General features: G+C 46.9%; 2 protein-coding genes across 2 annotated transcripts in view; both read right to left on the bottom strand.

Annotated features, from left to right (window-relative positions):
- The window catches only part of SPECC1L (sperm antigen with calponin homology and coiled-coil domains 1 like), a 128843-nt gene that overhangs the window by 78310 nt on the left and 32921 nt on the right, over positions 1–17612 (bottom strand). Inside the window, exons 3-6 of the mRNA XM_068118814.2 lie at positions 15167–15360; positions 13927–14817; positions 8296–8634; positions 6540–6863 (exon numbers count right to left, since the gene is read on the bottom strand). Of these exons, the coding sequence (XP_067974915.2) occupies positions 6540–6863; positions 8296–8634; positions 13927–14817; positions 15167–15360 (1748 nt within the window). The remainder of the gene's footprint in view (positions 1–6539; positions 6864–8295; positions 8635–13926; positions 14818–15166; positions 15361–17612) is intronic.
- LOC144892685 (uncharacterized) lies at positions 9067–11736 on the bottom strand. Its single transcript, XM_078780813.1, has 2 exons — positions 11029–11736; positions 9067–10939 (listed from the first exon to the last, which is right to left on the bottom strand). Exons 1-2 carry the CDS (start codon positions 11122–11124, stop codon positions 9374–9376), a joined length of 1662 nt encoding a protein of 553 aa, XP_078636939.1. The 5' UTR covers positions 11125–11736; the 3' UTR covers positions 9067–9373.

Here is a 17612-nt window from a genome sequence, read left to right on the forward strand (position 1 = left end):
TCCAACGTGCGCGAGGCCCCAAGTGCGACTCTTACGCGTCCTTGTCGATGGGCAAAAACCCAGCGCGGCTTCCGACGCGAGCGAGGCCCAACGTGCGGACCCGTACGCGTCTTTGTAGACGGGGCAAAACCCAGCGCGGCTTCCGACGCGAGCGAGGCCCAACGTGCGGACCCGTACGCGTCTTTGTAGACGGGGCAAACTGTCCCGGACGCTTGGTTTCGTGCACGAACGCACAGTGACTGGACGTGTCCAAAGGTATTTACCGCCCAGGTAACTCCTCTCGCCAGACGTTTCGCAACGGCGCGTTTTCCGCGCAGCGTAAGGTCGATTCCCCCTTCTTGTCGTCGCGGGGCGAGGAAGAAGAAGCCTTCCTTTCCCTCGTGTCTTTTCTCCTCCGTCTCCCGTCACTTCCGCTTCCGGCCACTTCCGTTTCCTGCCACTCTTTCAGAAGGGCTCCTGACCCTCCAACCACAACAACTACACAACAACTTAATATACTACACACGGAAGCAAACACCTGCATGGTAATTCACATACATTCACATAAATATGTAACACTCCCCCCCTTCAAGAAAGAAAGTTTGAACCCAGCGAAAACTTTCTTTGCCGGCCAATTTGGAGAAATAAACCAGATAACTCAACCCCCCCACATTATCAATTCCCCCCGGGCACAGTTATCACTTAAAAATAAAGCCAGTTAAGCCACTCGATAGCACTTTTCCGGGAGGCCAAGCCGAGTATTCACTACATGGATGCCTTTAGGAACGCGGAGTTCACGGTTAGTCCGTGCAGGAAAGTTCTCTACATGGGCGCCTTGAGGAACGTGGAGTTCACGGTTAGTCCGTGCAGGAAAGTTCTCTACATGGGCGCCTTTAGGAACGGCGTTCACGGTTAATTCGTGTAGGAATCTTGGCTCGGCGGCTCCGCCGCCTTCAGTGCTTCAACTTCTCGGAACGTCCCTAATAATTAGGGTGGGACCACTGGTCCCTGTAGTCCCCTGAATACCGGTCTTCTTCTCGGCCACTACTTTGCCAATTCTTCCTTCGGGAGCGGCCGTAACTCAGGGAGCCTCCATAATAATATTGACTGCGGCCACCACCAAAACTACCGCCCAGTTGTCCTCTCCTGTAGACCTCTCGACGCCTACGAAATGCCTTCCCTACTGTTATGGTCCGACCCTCCAAATCCTTGCCATTCCAATTCTTCTCTGCCTCTCTGGCGTCTTTTGTGCTGGCAAACGTGACAAAGCCGAACCCTCTTGACTGTTGCGTTTCCCAGTCTCTTACCAACCGCACTTCCACCAGCGGCCCATATCTGTTGAAGACAGAGGTCAGAACTTCTTCCTCTGTTTTGAAGTTCAGTCCCCCTACAAATAACTTGGCACTTTTGTCACCATCCCGAGCTGGTGTGGTGTTATTTTCCCTGCTGGGCTCTTTCTCAACCCTCAGGTTACCATAAACTTGACCCCCGGCCAAATCATTCCCGAGAACCACAGATACACCCTCTACAGGAAACGTGGCTTGTAAACCGACGGTGACCGGTCCTGACACCAAATCGGACTCCAACTGGATGACCTGAAGGGGAGCACTAACACCGCCCCCGATCCCCTGTAAACGAACCCTATCCCCCGTTGCCGTCTCCTCGGACCATGGCAAAATGCCTTCAAGCATTAAAGATTGATGGGCCCCTGTGTCTCTCAATATCCTAACCGGTCTCCGGTTAGTCGAGGCTCCATCCAGTGACACAAACCCCTCGGAAACAAATGGTTGGTAACCCTCTTGATGGCGATTTCTTACGCTAGCCATCGCATTCGGAGTTGTAATAGTCGGACTCCGCTCTGGGTTGTCCCTTTTCATGAGGTAACAACTGGACATCAAGTGTCCAGGTTTTTTGCAAAACGCGCAAGTAGGCCCGGAGGAAAAACTCGGGGTCTGCCTCGGGCCCCCCGAACTATAAGTTTGTCTTGGGCCCGCATCCCTCTGATTTCGAACCGGTGGGGTATCATAGTTGTCCCCATAATCATCTCGAGGCCGCCGCCATGTATGGTCGTTCTCCGCACCTGCTGTTCCCCACCTCCCCTGCGGAGATCTAGGCGAGGAGTTAGGTTCGTGGACCCCTATTCGGTGGGTTAAGGCATAATCATCTGCCATGGTGGCTGCGTCCCACAACTTTGGTACCTTCTTTTCCTGCAGGTACACTTTGATGTCCTCGTGGACACACTGCTGGAATTCCTCCACCAGGATCAAGTCCCGCAATGTCTCGAAGTCTTTCCCGACTCCTTTTGACTCACACCACCGATCAAACATGTTTTCTTTCACTCTGGCAAACTCCACATGGGTCTCACTCTCCCTCTTCCTGGCATTCCTGAATTTTTGCCTGTAAGCTTCCGGAACCAACTCATAGGCCTTGAGGATGTGCTTCTTCAGTACCTCATAATCTGCACATTGGTCCATTGGTAGCGCCGAATAAATTTCCTGAGCTTTCCCCACCAGCACACTTTGTACGAGTATGGTCCAGGCCTCCTCCGGCCAGTTTAATTGTCGAGCCACTTTCTCAAAGTGTGGGAAGAATTTCGCGACTTCCTTTTCACTGAACGGTGGAACCAGCCTCACATGTCTGCCCACATCCCAGGTTTGCTGGTGAGGTGTCGACCCCGTCAGCAAGGGTGGTGCCTCTCCCCGTTCTCTCATTAACTCCAGCTCCTTGATTTTGATTTCTTGCTGAAGCTGCATGTCACGTTCCTTTAATTCCCTTTCCGCTTTTCTCTCCTCTGCTTCGAGGTCCCTTGCAGCTCTCCTTTCCTCTGCTTGTTCCTTTTCTCTTCTTTCCTGGCGTTCTCTTTCCACTCTCCTTTCCTCTGCTTGTTTCTCTTCTCTCCTCTCCTCTGCTTTCCTTTCTTCTTCTGCTCTTTCCTTTTCTGCTTTCCTTTCTTCTTCTGCTCTTTCCTTTTCTGCTTTCCTTTCTTCTTCTGCTCTTTCCTTTTCTGCTTTCCTTTCTTCTTCTGCTCTTTCCTTTTCTGCTTTCCTTTCTTCTTCTGCTCTTTCCTTTTCTGCTTTCCTTTCTTCTTCTGCTAACCTTTCCTGGAGTTCTCGTTCCACTCTCCTTTCCTCTGCTTGTTTCTCTTCTCTCCTCTCTTCTGCTTTCCTTTCTTCTTCTTTTAACCTTTCCTGGAGTTCTCGTTCCACTCTCCTTTCCTCTGCTTGCTTCTCTTCTCTTCTCTCTTCTGCTTTCCTTTCTTCTTCTTTGATCCGTTCCTGGCTCCGTAATTGCAACTCCAGTTTCCGGAGCTCCACGTCTTCTGGTTCTTCGGGTAGCCACTCCCAGGCTAACTCGTCCCATGTTCCTAATCCCACCATAGATTGTATCACCGTGGCCTGCAACTCTGCCTTCCTCAAATTAGTTCGGACCTCCAAGTTAAAATGTTTGGCCAATTTCAAGAGATCCGACTTTAGCAACGCTCGGAACTGTGCCTCACTCGGGGTTACCCCAAAGTTCTGTGCCACAAACGCCATGGTGCCTATCGTTAACACCTGTTAACCTTCACCCCAAGACTTTCCCCAATTTCTCAAAAAAAAAAATATTACCAATTAATAATTAATTAATAAATTTTAATTACCAAAAATATTATTATTTTATTATTTTATACACTTTTAGATCCCGGACGTAGACCCAATTGCGAAACCGCAAATCGTAATTTGGACGAGCCCCCAATTCTGTTACGTGGTCCTCCCGGTAACTACCTGGTCTTGGTGACCCCCGGACCGTGGGAGGGACCCCGCCAGAAAGATATATGGTTTATACGCTTTCGTAACGCAATCAATATGAATTCCGGTCAAGAAGAAACCCCACACCAAGGATCCGGAATAATCAATAATATATTCACTGAGCAATCAACAACCATCAACCATGCACAATCAATATTACAACCATGTGAACTCATCTACACAAACTCTAAGATGGCCATCTTAATCTTATACATTCCTCACGTGAGCCCCACTCCTGACTCCCTCCGTGGTCAATGTCTCTCCTCTCCGCACACGGGCGGTTGAACGAGCCCCGGGCGGACGTGCTCTAAACGTGCCGTCTCGGACTGGGGCCGCGGCTGCAGCGCACCTCCTTGCCAAGCCACGGGGCAAACCCAGCGCGGCGTCCAACGTGCGCGAGGCCCCAAGTGCGACTCTTACGCGTCCTTGTCGATGGGCAAAAACCCAGCGCGGCTTCCGACGCGAGCGAGGCCCAACGTGCGGACCCGTACGCGTCTTTGTAGACGGGGCAAAACCCAGCGCGGCTTCCGACGCGAGCGAGGCCCAACGTGCGGACCCGTACGCGTCTTTGTAGACGGGGCAAACTGTCCCGGACGCTTGGTTTCGTGCACGAACGCACAGTGACTGGACGTGTCCAAAGGTATTTACCGCCCAGGTAACTCCTCTCGCCAGACGTTTCGCAACGGCGCGTTTTCCGCGCAGCGTAAGGTCGATTCCCCCTTCTTGTCGTCGCGGGGCGAGGAAGAAGAAGCCTTCCTTTCCCTCGTGTCTTTTCTCCTCCGTCTCCCGTCACTTCCGCTTCCGGCCACTTCCGTTTCCTGCCACTCTTTCAGAAGGGCTCCTGACCCTCCAACCACAACAACTACACAACAACTTAATATACTACACACGGAAGCAAACACCTGCATGGTAATTCACATACATTCACATAAATATGTAACACTCCTCAGAAAACAGGACACCAACACCATTCACGCCCTCCGGGCACCCTTGCCACACAAACGTGTATTTCTGTCCCTGCCTACCCTTCGCCATTCTCACACCACTTCCCTTCCATCTCGTCTCTTGCACACAACATATGTCCACTCTTCTGCTGACCAATACTTCCCCACCACTTCTCCTGATCTCCCTGTCATTGTCCCTACATTCCATGTCCCAAACCTCAGAAACCGATCTCCACTTCGGGCTGTACCCTGCCCATATGTAGTTGTAATTGTCATGGTTCTCTTTTTGAGGCAATGTTTTTATGGCCGGATGCCCTTCCTGACGCCAACCCTCTTTGTCACCTCTTACGACACGCAGGGATACGGTGTACCTATTCTAACCAGGGTACACACCGGGAGACCATGTGACCTATGATGTCATAAATTTAATGGTGCTCGATTATATTTGGAAAATTTCGCATTGATAGGGTAGGTGGTTTCAGAGATATAATTATTTAATATTTTCTTGCAATCCAATATGGCTGCCACACCATGTGACCAATGATATTTTCATGATCAACTTTTAATCACCATGCCAAGTCAATGACATGTAAAGTGTCGACTCAATCGATTTGGTGGTTTGGGAGAAAACTGATTTTTAAGGTTTTAGGTTAAATCCAATATGGCTGCCAAACCATGTGACCTATGATGTCATAAATTTAATATTTCAATAGAAATCGGTCATAGATCATGTGCATGCAATTTTAGATTTTTAGGATAGGATTTAGGCCATTAGGCCATTTAGGCCATTTAGGATTTAGGACTTCGATTAAAACATTTTTGGCTGGCATACCACTTCACCTATGATGTCATCATCATCCTTTTGTTCCCCATTGGGAGTACTTGACAATGTGCCAAGTTTCAAATTTTTCCATTCAGCGGTTTCCAAATTTTTTTTTAATTATTTGCGTTTAATCCAAGACGGTGACCATACCACGTGACCTATGATGTCACAATTATCATAAAAACATTCTGCATGGGTGTCATTCCGACCCTGAAAGTTTTGTCTCAATCGGACATGTGGTTGCTGCGAAAAACGAGGTTTAGCCCGTTCGGAAGGATGGACAACCTGAAAACATAATGCCTCCAGGGCCACCTTTGGGGGCGGAGGCATAATAAAATAAAGACTTTAAAGGACGTACAAAAAAAAATTCCGGATGTTTGCCGCCATTGATGCGGTGTCTTTTACACCACCTTATTTAACACATCACATTAGTTATTCGTGTCTGTTGTTTGTGTCCTTTATGATGTCGCGAAAAACAATGTGTTAACTTTATGGAATGATTTGCAATTTTGTTTGACTGCCAGCCAGGCAGACAGAAATTAATTTTAATTATCTAACTCCTCTCTGTGCATGAGAAATCGAGATCAATTCACAGCCAGAGCACCGCTGAACGACAGGTTCATTTTCCGATTTAACATTCAATTGAAATTAATTTGTTCCTCGATCATAAACTGATGTTTGTAGACAAAAAGACAGAAGGGAACCAACTGCTTAACCCCGCTCGCTCCTCTTCGTGTGCGTGGGATAATCATTTAACATGTAACATGTAAACATTTAACATTTAACATGTAAACATGTGAGCATGGCAGAAGTAAAATAAAGAAACAAAAAGTTAAAAACAAAGTGTAAAAAATATATATTTTAACATCTTTTTTTTTTAAAATCATGTTTGAGGACTTTTGAGGCTCAATTGGCAATTCCACAATTGGCAGAAGTCAAGCAAATCAAAAATTAAGTCAAAATCATGTCAAGTCAGAAGAATCTGGCAAATAAAACTTCCTGCCTCACCTTCTCAATGTCCTCCTGAAGATGCAAGTTGTTGCTGTGACTCTGTTCCATGTCAACGCGCAGGTGTTCCAGTGCCTCCTGCAGGAGCTCCTTCTCTCGACTTGCAACCTCCAGCAGACCCGCCACATCAGGTGCACCACCAGCTTGATACACTGCACACAGCTCTGTCACTTTGCGCCGCTCTTCTTCAAGCTGAGGCCTCAACCGACAGACTTCAACTTGAATGGCCTGCACTGCCCCTCGAGCCTCCTCCAACTGAAGAGCCAATGTTACTGCCGCTTCACGCTCGCTTTCTAACATCCTTTCCAGCTGTCGATTACGGTCCTGAAAACAAGTGCCACCGCAATAACGGTGTCATTCTCATGGTACTTTGAAAAGAACCCGACATTATGAAATCCAATCAAAGCTTCTTATATTACAAAAAATATATAGTAGTAGTCAGTAGGCTGGCAGGATGGCCTAGGACCTTAAGGTACACACACTCACCTCAAATCTGTCTCACCTGGGCTTGAATCTCAGATCAGCTATAAACTGTCATCCTGGTGTTTCACAGGTAGGGTGATTCATCAATGTGTGTGTTGTCCCTCGGATGGATGTTAAACTGGCCGCCCCATCTAATGGCATTAATTGGTGGATGTTAAAGATCCCATGCGATCACCGGCATTGCTGCCCTAACCTTATTCCAACATCAAGCCTTGCCAGCCAGATCATGAAAGACTTGGGCCAACCTTTCCACGGCCAACCCCACAATAACGTGGGAATAATTGTGGCCATTAAAAAGAAGCAGCAGATAAAGAAGCAGTCAGCGCACCATCGTATCATAATAAAGCTTAGTTGAAAATTTGATGACAAAAGCTCAAATGAGCAAAAACGTTCAGGTGACACACACACACACACACACACACACACACACACACACACACACACACACACACACACACACACACACACACACACACACACACACACACACACACACACACACACACACACACACACACACACACACACACACACACACACACACACACACACACACACACACACACACACACACACACACACACACACACACACACACACACACACACACCTTGTCAAGACTTGCACCCTCTGCCCTCTCAGTGCTTTGTCACCCTCAGATATCTGCAGGATGTGCGCGATCCAGCAGCAACCCCTCCTAGTAAAACTGCCTAAATCCAGAATCACTTCTCGCCTCCACTCATTTATTCCTCTTTTTCCCCAACCGTAGAACCAACCACCTTCCATACTCTCTTCAATGTCATTATTCCCGACAAGTCTTCAAGACAGCTGTTCACCACCATCTCAAGTCATCCCTCATCTAAAATCATGATATTTTCTACACCTGTTAGGCCATCCCCCACCCCTCCAAAAAAAATTGCTTATGTATCCATCTTGTCCACCCTTTGCGTTCTCCCTTACTCCTCATCAATAGCTGCATCCCTTGTTTGTCTGTCTCAATCTATTTTCTCCCTCCGCCCTGCTATTGGCATTTCCCCTTTCTCCTGCTGTTCCTTTTGTTATGTTGTTGTCATGATTTGTTCTGCGTCATACTTCCACGAACAGAGGCCATGGAGTTAAAAAAATGTTTGAAAAAAATTCCCTCCCGCGCATCCCTTCAAACAATTCCCCCACATTCGCGGATTCGACATTTGCGGCATTTTCCAGGAACGTATCCCCCGTGAATGTCGGGTTCCGACAGTACAGTATTAATGTGGGAGATGCGCACAGATACCTTCAGGTTAGAGATGACGTCTTGAGCCTCCTTGTTTTCAAGCTCAGATGCATGTAGAGCACCGCTCAAGTGCTGTTGCACACCGAGCAGCTGCTCACGCTCAAAGCGCGCACTCTCGGCTAGTTCCACATAGCGCCGTTCTATCTCCAGGAGGCGTGGTCCAGGAGAAGTGTCGAAACCATCAGGCAAGGGCACACCATGCTGCTCAAGTGTGTCATAGTACACTTCAGCTTGTTGCGCCAACTCATCTGCCCGCTCTGTCTGCTGGCACAGCGAGTCGACGAGAAGCACACGTTCCTCTGACAGCCTCTCATTCTCATTGCTGAGCTCTTGTGTAACCTGAATTTGCCAATTCATTCCATTACGATTCAAGGCAAGAACATTTCCTGTATTATCTTCAATGGTTATACAGTACAAGGCAAAAGAGGTGAATACCAAATGTGAACGCAAAATAAACTAGAATGGCCCTTGTGACAAATGTTGGATATACAGGAAAACAAATATTGGACACTAGCAGAAGTACCCGGCATTGCCGGGCGGGGGAGGGGAGGGGGTAGGGGAGGGGAGGGGAATGGGGGGGAGGGGAGGAGAGAGGGGGGAGGGGAGAAGAGGGGAGAAGAGGGGGGAGGGGAAGGGGGAGGGGGAGGGATGGGAGGTAGGGTGCATCAAACGCCCCATGATTTTCAAAAAGTTGTTGTATTTTAATGTCTATTCCCTCAAATGTTACACTTGTTGGTAGAAGTATGTATGCAAAAAATAGATGAAATCAGAGGTGGTCCTGGGTGGCCACCGGCCACTTTTATATATTTAGGGCCATTTAGGGCCACAGCTAAACTACTTTACAAGATAATGTAAAATTAACTACAAGATAATGTAAAATTAACCATTATACCTATATACAAAAGTAAAGTCCTACTTTTACTAAATGCCTAATATCAAACAGTTAAAACAACCTTACATGTCAATGTAAAATTAACCAAAATCGTTCTTCATATTACAAAGTTGTAGTACAGTGTTGTAGTATTGTACTTTCATTGATTAAAAGTTTGAAAATGTATTAAGCACAACGCCAATGTCACTACTCCAACTTTGCTCGTTTCCGCAAATTTGGCCTCGCTTTGCGGTCACATTCAACCACTTGAAGAAGATTTTGGAAGTGGTCTTCTCTTCTTGCAGTTGAGACAAAATCAGTTGCGAGCTTTACTGCTCTCTCCGCAGGGTCATTCACAACATTAAGCCCATCCACAATGGACTTGGCTGCCTTGAAGTGCTCATTGTTCTGCCAAGTGTCAACATCCTCTGTTAGGAAGGTCATATCTAGGTGAAGAAGGTTTACTGTAAACCACGAGTCCTCGTTCACAAGATCAGCCAGGGTTGTCGCTTCTGTAATTTTTGGAAATGACGGTTTGCCATATCCAGAACCGTAGCGGTGTTTTGGAGTGCTTGGCATTTCATCTGGTTGTATGGCCAGTAACACATCTGCAAGGGCACGACGATCCTTTTGAGGAATTGCATTGCTGAACAGTGCCAAAACAACCAGTTCTGGGGTTAAATACCACAAATGTCTATCAAAGGCTTTCACAGCGCTGACTGAAATGGTTGAGTTGACAGCTTTATAGTTGAGCAGAGTCTTGTAAAAGCACAAATCAAACCATGGGGCATTTGAAGCAGACTGACATATGAGCCACCAATCACAATAAATATAAACAACAAAAACAACAAACTCCTTCAGTTTTTTCTGTTGATGTTGTGTTGTTACAGTTCCTCGAGGTAGTAGAGAAATTTGCTCTTCAAGTAGGCATATTTTGATGGAATAAAGAATCTTTGACATCCACCTTGCTTTATGCATGGCCCCTGGTCTGTGGAGTGTTCCTTGTTTTGTGACATCATCATCGAGGACTACCTGGCAGAGTTGTGCCATTTCCTTGTAGTCTTCCCTACAGTATGAAGCGCTTGTGCGGATTGTGCTTAAAACCTTGTTTTTGCAGGATAAAAGCAGCTGTTGTGCATAGTCATTGTACATGGAAATGTCAATTTTGGTTAAACTTTCATTCTTTGCATGCGATATGCGTTCCCAATTCTTCTGGAATTTTTGGAACAAAGATACTTCTGGAGACTTTGATGCCTCAATTTTGAGAACGTCAAACACATGATCCAGGATTACCTCTCCAACATGATGGCGACATGCACACCACAGAAGAGCACGGTCCAGTTTTGATTGAATGGTAACACAGGCAGCTGTAACGTGTCCAGTGTTTGATGCTGTTGTGTCAAAACATAAGTTGACAACTGATTGTTTGCACTTCCATGAATGTAGATACGTGTAAGTGTGCTCGGCAATGATGTCACCTGATGACCTATCACTTCCAGGAGGATATCTAGCCACCCCCAGTAGCTTTACATCAGTGGCATTCCCAACCAACACTGGCAATCTTTCTTCCTTGACATTCTTGTTTGTGAGCGTTGGTATCTGCTTGCCATCCCAGTGAAGTGTTGCAGCTGTTGGGGCGATCCAATTTTCTTGAATATCTTTGGCGATAGCACTTGTTATTGATCGTCGAGCCTTATCAGCAGTTGAGTACGACTTGGCCACACGACGTGGATCACCTCCTGCCTCTTGAATTACAGCTTTGGTGAGCGCAACCTGTTGAACAGGAGTTATGTTTAGTCGAGTAGCAACAGACACAACTGAATGTCTTTTCAGAATATCATGAGGAATAAAGGCAGATGTACCTGCATATGTTGATCTGTGGTGACTACGCTTCCTTTGAAACTCTGGAATCGCCTCTTCTTCAGTTTCTTCCAAGCTATCTGCAGAGTCACTATCATCAGAGCATACAGAACTAATTGTCATCTCTTGTACACTGGATGATTCATGACGTTCTCGTCTTGAAGCTTCCGCTAAGAGGCGTTTTTCTTTTCTATGATCTTTATCAACTTTCTTCTTGTCAACACCACCAAATGAGGCTACTCTGTCAGATTTCATTGACTCTAAAAATACTCTATCTTCCTCATTCTTAATGTTTGTCATTGCATCTTTTGTCCATACACCAAAGGTCTTATCAAGACGTTCATTCATGGTTTGCAACTTAGCCAAAGTGCTTGGAGATTCTCGGCGAGAAACAGGTATTTGACGCAATTTGTTATTGTCATTAAGAAGGTCAAGTATTAGTTTGCAGCATTGATGGTCTGAAAGCATAGGAATATTTGCTTTAGTGTAGAATTTTTTCAGCTGGATAAGGACGATGCTGGCAGATTTCCATTTCAGTGGCTGAGTTTGTTTGCCTTCACATATTTCTTTCTGGATGTACCACATCACGCATCGAAGAACCTGCCGGCAAGTTGGGAGGCGGACTCCTGTCAATGTACCATCTGCTTCTGTAAAAGCATTGCCAAGACCAAAAATGGCACTTGCTAATCTGGTCTTCTTATCTGCCATCTGAAAGAAAATAAAGGATATTATTAGACTACTAGTATGGGACCCACGATTAGACCTCCGATTTCATTCATGTAAAAATACAAACTAATTAATCAAACCATCGTTTTTTGCATAAAATTGTTATATTTGTATTCCTCTCATCAAGACCTTCAATTTGATACCAAACATGACTAGGTTTGGGTGTAAAATAACAAAATCAAACATTTTTACATAGTGCGGCCCCGAAAATGGCCCTAAATATATAAAAGTGGCCGGTGGCCACCCAGGACCACCTCTGATTTCATTTATTTTTTGCATACATACTTCTACCAACAAGTGTAACATTTGAGAGAATAGACATTAAAATCCAAGAACCTAAGGGCGTTTGATGCACCCTAATGGGAGGGGGAGAGGGTGGGAGGGGGGAGGGGAGGGTGGGGAGAGGGGGAAGGGGAAGGGGGAGGGGGGAGGGGAAGGGGGATGGGGAAAAGAGAGGGGGAGAGGGAAAAGGGAGGGGGAGGGGGGAAAAGGGGGGGGGGAGGGGAAAAGGGAGGGGGAGGGGAAAAGGGAGGGGGAGGGGAGAAGGGGAGGGGGTAGGGTGGAGGGGGAAGGGAGGGGGAGGGAAGGACGGAGGGGGGAGGGGGAAGGGGGAGGGAAGGGGAGGGCCAGTCAACAATGACGTTGCAGTTCTCATGGTCGGAGAGCAGCACAACAATCGCGACATCGTCCTGCATCTTCGCAACAACACGAAGCGGATTTTGGAGACTCACCGATCCTGTGACGCCCTCCAGTACCGGCGTTGCCGGGCGGGGGAAGGGAGACCCGTACATTCCCAACCCGTACATTCGCCCTCTCGACTCAAGCTCACTCGGACAAAAGCCTCGCACAAATTACACCGTGAAGGCCCAATGGCCATGTCTATGCCACAAATCAAGTACGTGAGCGAGTCGGGCGCACTGAATTGAAAATATATAGAACGCTCATACTCCGTGAAAAGTGAAGCCGCCGTGTCACCATCTTGGTTAGCACGACTCGACCAACTCGCTTCGCGGATCTCGTTTGTTTTGAACGTGTGAATTACGTGCGAACGCGTAACTGTGAGTTTATGGCGGCAAGGAGCATCACATGATCGCTCTGAGCGAATCAGCGCGCTGCTCTGCCACCAGTCAGATTCCATGCATAATATTCCTCGCTGAAATGCGCTGAGGTAAATATGAATAAAAAATATGGATCTCGTAAAGATGAAAGAAAAAAAAACCTATGTGGTGTGAATGGCAATGTTCCTCGCTGAAATCTGAAAAAACGCAATCGCTTTTCGCTCTGAAATACGTGCGAACGCGTAACTGAGTTAATGGCGGCAAGGAACATCACGTGATCGCTTTGAGCGAATCAGCGCGCTGCTCTGCCACCGGTCAGATTCCATGCATAATATTCCTCGCTGAAATGCGCTGAGGTAAAAATATGGTAAAAAAATATTATGAAATATTTTTTTTTAGGTCGGCCATGTTCTTCCCAGGCTCAATGGCCATGTCTATGCCAAATATCAAGCACGTGAGCCTCTCCGTTTAGGAGTCTATCGGTAACATTACACACACACAAACTGTGTTTTATATATACTAGGGCATGCCCGTACAAAATTATATCCCCCCCTCTATTTACATGAAATGGTTTGGTCCATTCGCAAAGCCAAAGCGGACGGCTTGCGAGTACGGTGACAATCCCCCCCCCTCTATTTACATGAAATGGTTTGGTCCAAAGCGAACGGCTTGCGAGTACGGTGACAATCCCCCCCCCCCCCCCCCTCTATTTACATGAAATGGTTTGGTCCAAAGCGAACGGCTTGCGAGTACGGTGACAATCCCCCCCCTCTATTTACATGCAATGGTTTGGTCCAAAGCGAACGGCTTGCGGAGTTTGGTAAAGAAATCGCCATAGCTCGGTAACTACTTCTCCGATTAATATGAAACCTTGAAAAGGCACATCCTCGGGTCCCCAGCAATATACCTGGCAAGTTTCAAGTATATCGGACCGGTAGTTGTCGAGAAACAGCGGTCGCATACACACACACAGACACACACACACACAGAGATTACTGGAATTATAGATAGATATAGATTTCACAAGTGTTTATTTTGCATAACTTCCAAAACTTGTTGATGAGGTTTTTTTATAGACACAGTGAATGTGGAACAAACAAAAAGATGAAGCCAGACCTGCTGCAGATCTTGAAATTCTTGTAAAGTTGCTTGCAGCTCTTCAGATATGCTGTGATGACTCTCTTCCATCTGGTGGATCTTCTCAGTCAAACACGCCACAGACACTTCACAAGGACTCTGTGCACCACCTGCTGCACCACCACCCCCCTCCGACTCTGAAGAAGCATCCAATGCATCATCACTTGAGGCACCGGCCAATGCTGGAAACTCACTTGTTTCACTGTCCAGGTTGTCCACAGAGCTGCTTAAACGCTCTGCATCGACCAAAGGACTCCCATCTGGATTCAACAAGTCCTCAGTGGAGCCACGCGAGGAGCCTTCACGTGATGATGCAACGGCAGTCCCTACAGACGCAGGCTGGCAAACAACCCCATCACCATCTGGCCCACGACCTGAGCTGCCTTGCCTTTCTTCCGATAATGCACTAGCACTCTGAGCGGCTATGACTGCCGCTGCAGCTGCTGCAAGGCCGGCTCCTGTGGCACCAAGTCCGAGGCCCGGATGCTGCAACGAGAATCCAAGTGCGTTCAGCTGCTCCTTCAGCATCACATTTTCACTCTTGAGTTGGCTTAACTCACCACATATTGCACGGTTCTGTTCCATGAGGTGTGCAAGTGCTGCTGTGACGTCACAAGATTTCCCTCCTTCCACAACAGCCACTGCTGCATCCACATCACCCACCACACTGTGCTCACCATCACAAACGTCCTTGCACCCTGGCGATTCAGGCTCAACCCTGAGACCTAGCTGTGCCTGCATAGCACATAGCTGGTCCTTGAGCATTCCAATCTCTGTGTCCTTGCTCTCGGCCAAGGCCAGCAAGCCCTTCACACGTGCTTCCAGCGCTGCTCTTTCCCAAGCTACACCACCACCACCATCCACCTGGGACTGGCACATACAAGATTGTCACAAAACATTCTTCCACATTTACGAGTTATAAGTGGTTACCATGCGGAACATCATTGAGTGGGCACCTTGTCCTCCTTCTATAGAAGAAGGTGGCACGATGAGTATATAAAAGGATGGTGGCACGTAACAGCAGCTCATTTCTCAAGCTCCACAAAACAGCTTTCAACTTAAAAACAAAAGTGAGATTAATATGGAAGAAAATCATTTAGTTTTAGCTGAATCTCTTGACGTTGATCATCATAAATGAATGAGTAAAGGTTGGCAAAATATTACTTGACAAACTTTGCGGTACAAAATTAACAAATAAAATTACACAAATATTCATTACTTTGGTTCGCGACGTGGAACGGCCAGTGCCCGTCTCCGGGTTTTCTGGATGCCGACTTCGCGAGGAGCGCCGTGCGTAGGTTTCATGTCCTGTAATTGAGCCGGTTGTCTTCCTGCTCGCAGTTTGCCTTGTACGCTCTTTTGCCTTGTCCCGCAGCACTGGATCTTTAGACACACTGCCTCGCTTCTGTGTCACTGGCATACCACAATGGTTGCACAACATTTCTGATTAGGATCACTATGTTATGGGCAAGGATGACACCAAGAAACAACTCTCAACAATAAATCAAATGTCAACAGTGAAGGAAAGATTGTGCTAATGTCGAAAAAACCTGCACTCTTTGGTTTTGTACAAGTACAGGAAGGCAGAACGAAGAGTGGTACATACATCATGCACGATAACAAGCCCACTAAATGACAGACAATGGTGGCAAAGTTGTGGGAGAAGTTTTTTTTTTTTTTTGGTATACAGAATCGAGACTCGTATAAGAGCTAACACATTGGACATGAAAAGATGCACAGACACCTAAAACATGCAATGAAGAGAGCGAGAGACAAGAGAGGGAGAGAGGTAAGCACACAAGTACAACAGCAGAGAACATCGGGACATTGGAAGATCTGTGGGAGGGAGAGGGCTTGGGGGGAGGAGGCATAAGAAGGGAGGTGGGGGGTGGGAGAGGTATAAAACACATGGACACTGCTAGAATTTCCAGGAAAGAAGTCGGTATTTCAAAAAAGTGGATCTGAGGTGAATTAAACGGGGGTAGAAAAGATCAAGGTTTTGTATGGGGAAAGATAGATGGTGGTGAACAGCTGTTTTGAAGACCTGGAGGGAGGAGTGGGATTGAAGAGAGTGAGGGAGTTTGTTCCAGAGGCGGGAGAAAAGAGGAATGAAAGAGTGAAGATGACCAGAGAGTCTTGATTTTGGCAGTTTCACCAGAAGAGGGTTGCTGGCAGATCTCGTGCGACCTGTAGGAATATTTGGGGGACAGAGTTCTTATATGTACTTAAACCAAGTTCGGTCAAAATCCCATCATTGGTTCAACGGTTAGTTCAGTAACAGAATTTTAACCTTCTGGGACCTTTGACCTCTTGACCCCATCATCGAATCTGTTTATCGATATTATTATTATACATACTTGCACCAAGTTGGACTTGGATACCTCCAGCCGTTCTCGAGTTATCGCAGTAATGACGTCCTTTCACGGACGCACAGATGGAAGGACAGACGGACAACACGAAAACACAATGCCTCGAGCGACTTCATTGGTGGAGGCATTAAAAAAAAGGGAAAAAAACAAACCCTCAAAAGTTTGTAAAGAAAGAAACATTTAAAAACTCTGTTGTGCACAACTGCCTCTACTTACATCTATTGTCATCTTGAAAATATTCAGCTTTCCCCAAGTCCTGGACACAGTGTGGCCGATGACAATCTTCAAAAGGCACTTGCGGCACAAATCTGGTACTCGGTCTGTCTCAGTACATTGTTGGGTTTGACGACAGAGCGGCCTGGCATGAACGGCCTGCCTAATGATAAGCCTTGCAACACCTGTTCTTTGACGCAGCTCTCAAAATAGCACCATCCCTCCTGAAGGCCAATCGAAGCATTCCAAGGCATTTTCTCAAAACTTCTGAACCTCAAAGTGCCGATTTGAAAGGCCATGCACTACAGCGCCGGTTTCGAAGAACAATGTCTGGGAAAATCAGGCCTCTCGAAGCAGGAGCAAAACAAACAGCAATGATCTCTGTCGAATCACGGCCTAAGGTGATCAGTTGAATCTTCAGTAATCATAGAGGGTTAGTGTTTCCAAAAAGAGCATTTGACGGCATATTCGGAGCCAGCAAGATAACGTCTGCCCCCTGAACAGGTTGACAATACATGAAGTGCATTCAAAAATGTTGCAATGACGTGCAGGTTTCACGCGACACGATGGAGGGCTGAAAATAAATGTGTAGCAATAACTGTTGAGGAGCTAGTAATGGCGAAACAGAGCAGAAGTTAGTGAAATCCATCCACATTCCATTTCACGGGAGCCTCACTGGGGTGCCGACACCACAGGCTGCCTCAAAATCATGACACAAATCACGGAAGAGATGCACCGCACTTCCAGGTATCCAAACCCAGCAGATGAGATCCCAAAAAAGGAACGAGTTTTTCTGGGGAACACTTCAGGTGCAAAAGGTAACTCGGATGCCTCATGAACTGATGAGGAAACTTATCACAGGCTGACAATCCTTTACCTTGTCCTCACAAGTGCAATCACCATTAATGACTTTAATTATACCCGCCAATCAAATTTGAAATCATATCGAAGGCCTGCTTGCCAGCTCGACATTTGATGGGAATCCATTCCAGGTTGACGACAATCAGTCAGCCAGAAACACGTTCATGAATTGCCTCCCCACACAAAGGGGATGGGGGTTACACCTGGTTTGCTACAAAAGGC

Source organism: Myxine glutinosa, chromosome 6 (assembly GCF_964187855.1).
Source record: "Myxine glutinosa chromosome 6, kmMyxGlut1.1, whole genome shotgun sequence".
In the NCBI taxonomy this organism is placed as follows: domain Eukaryota; kingdom Metazoa; phylum Chordata; class Myxini; order Myxiniformes; family Myxinidae; genus Myxine; species Myxine glutinosa.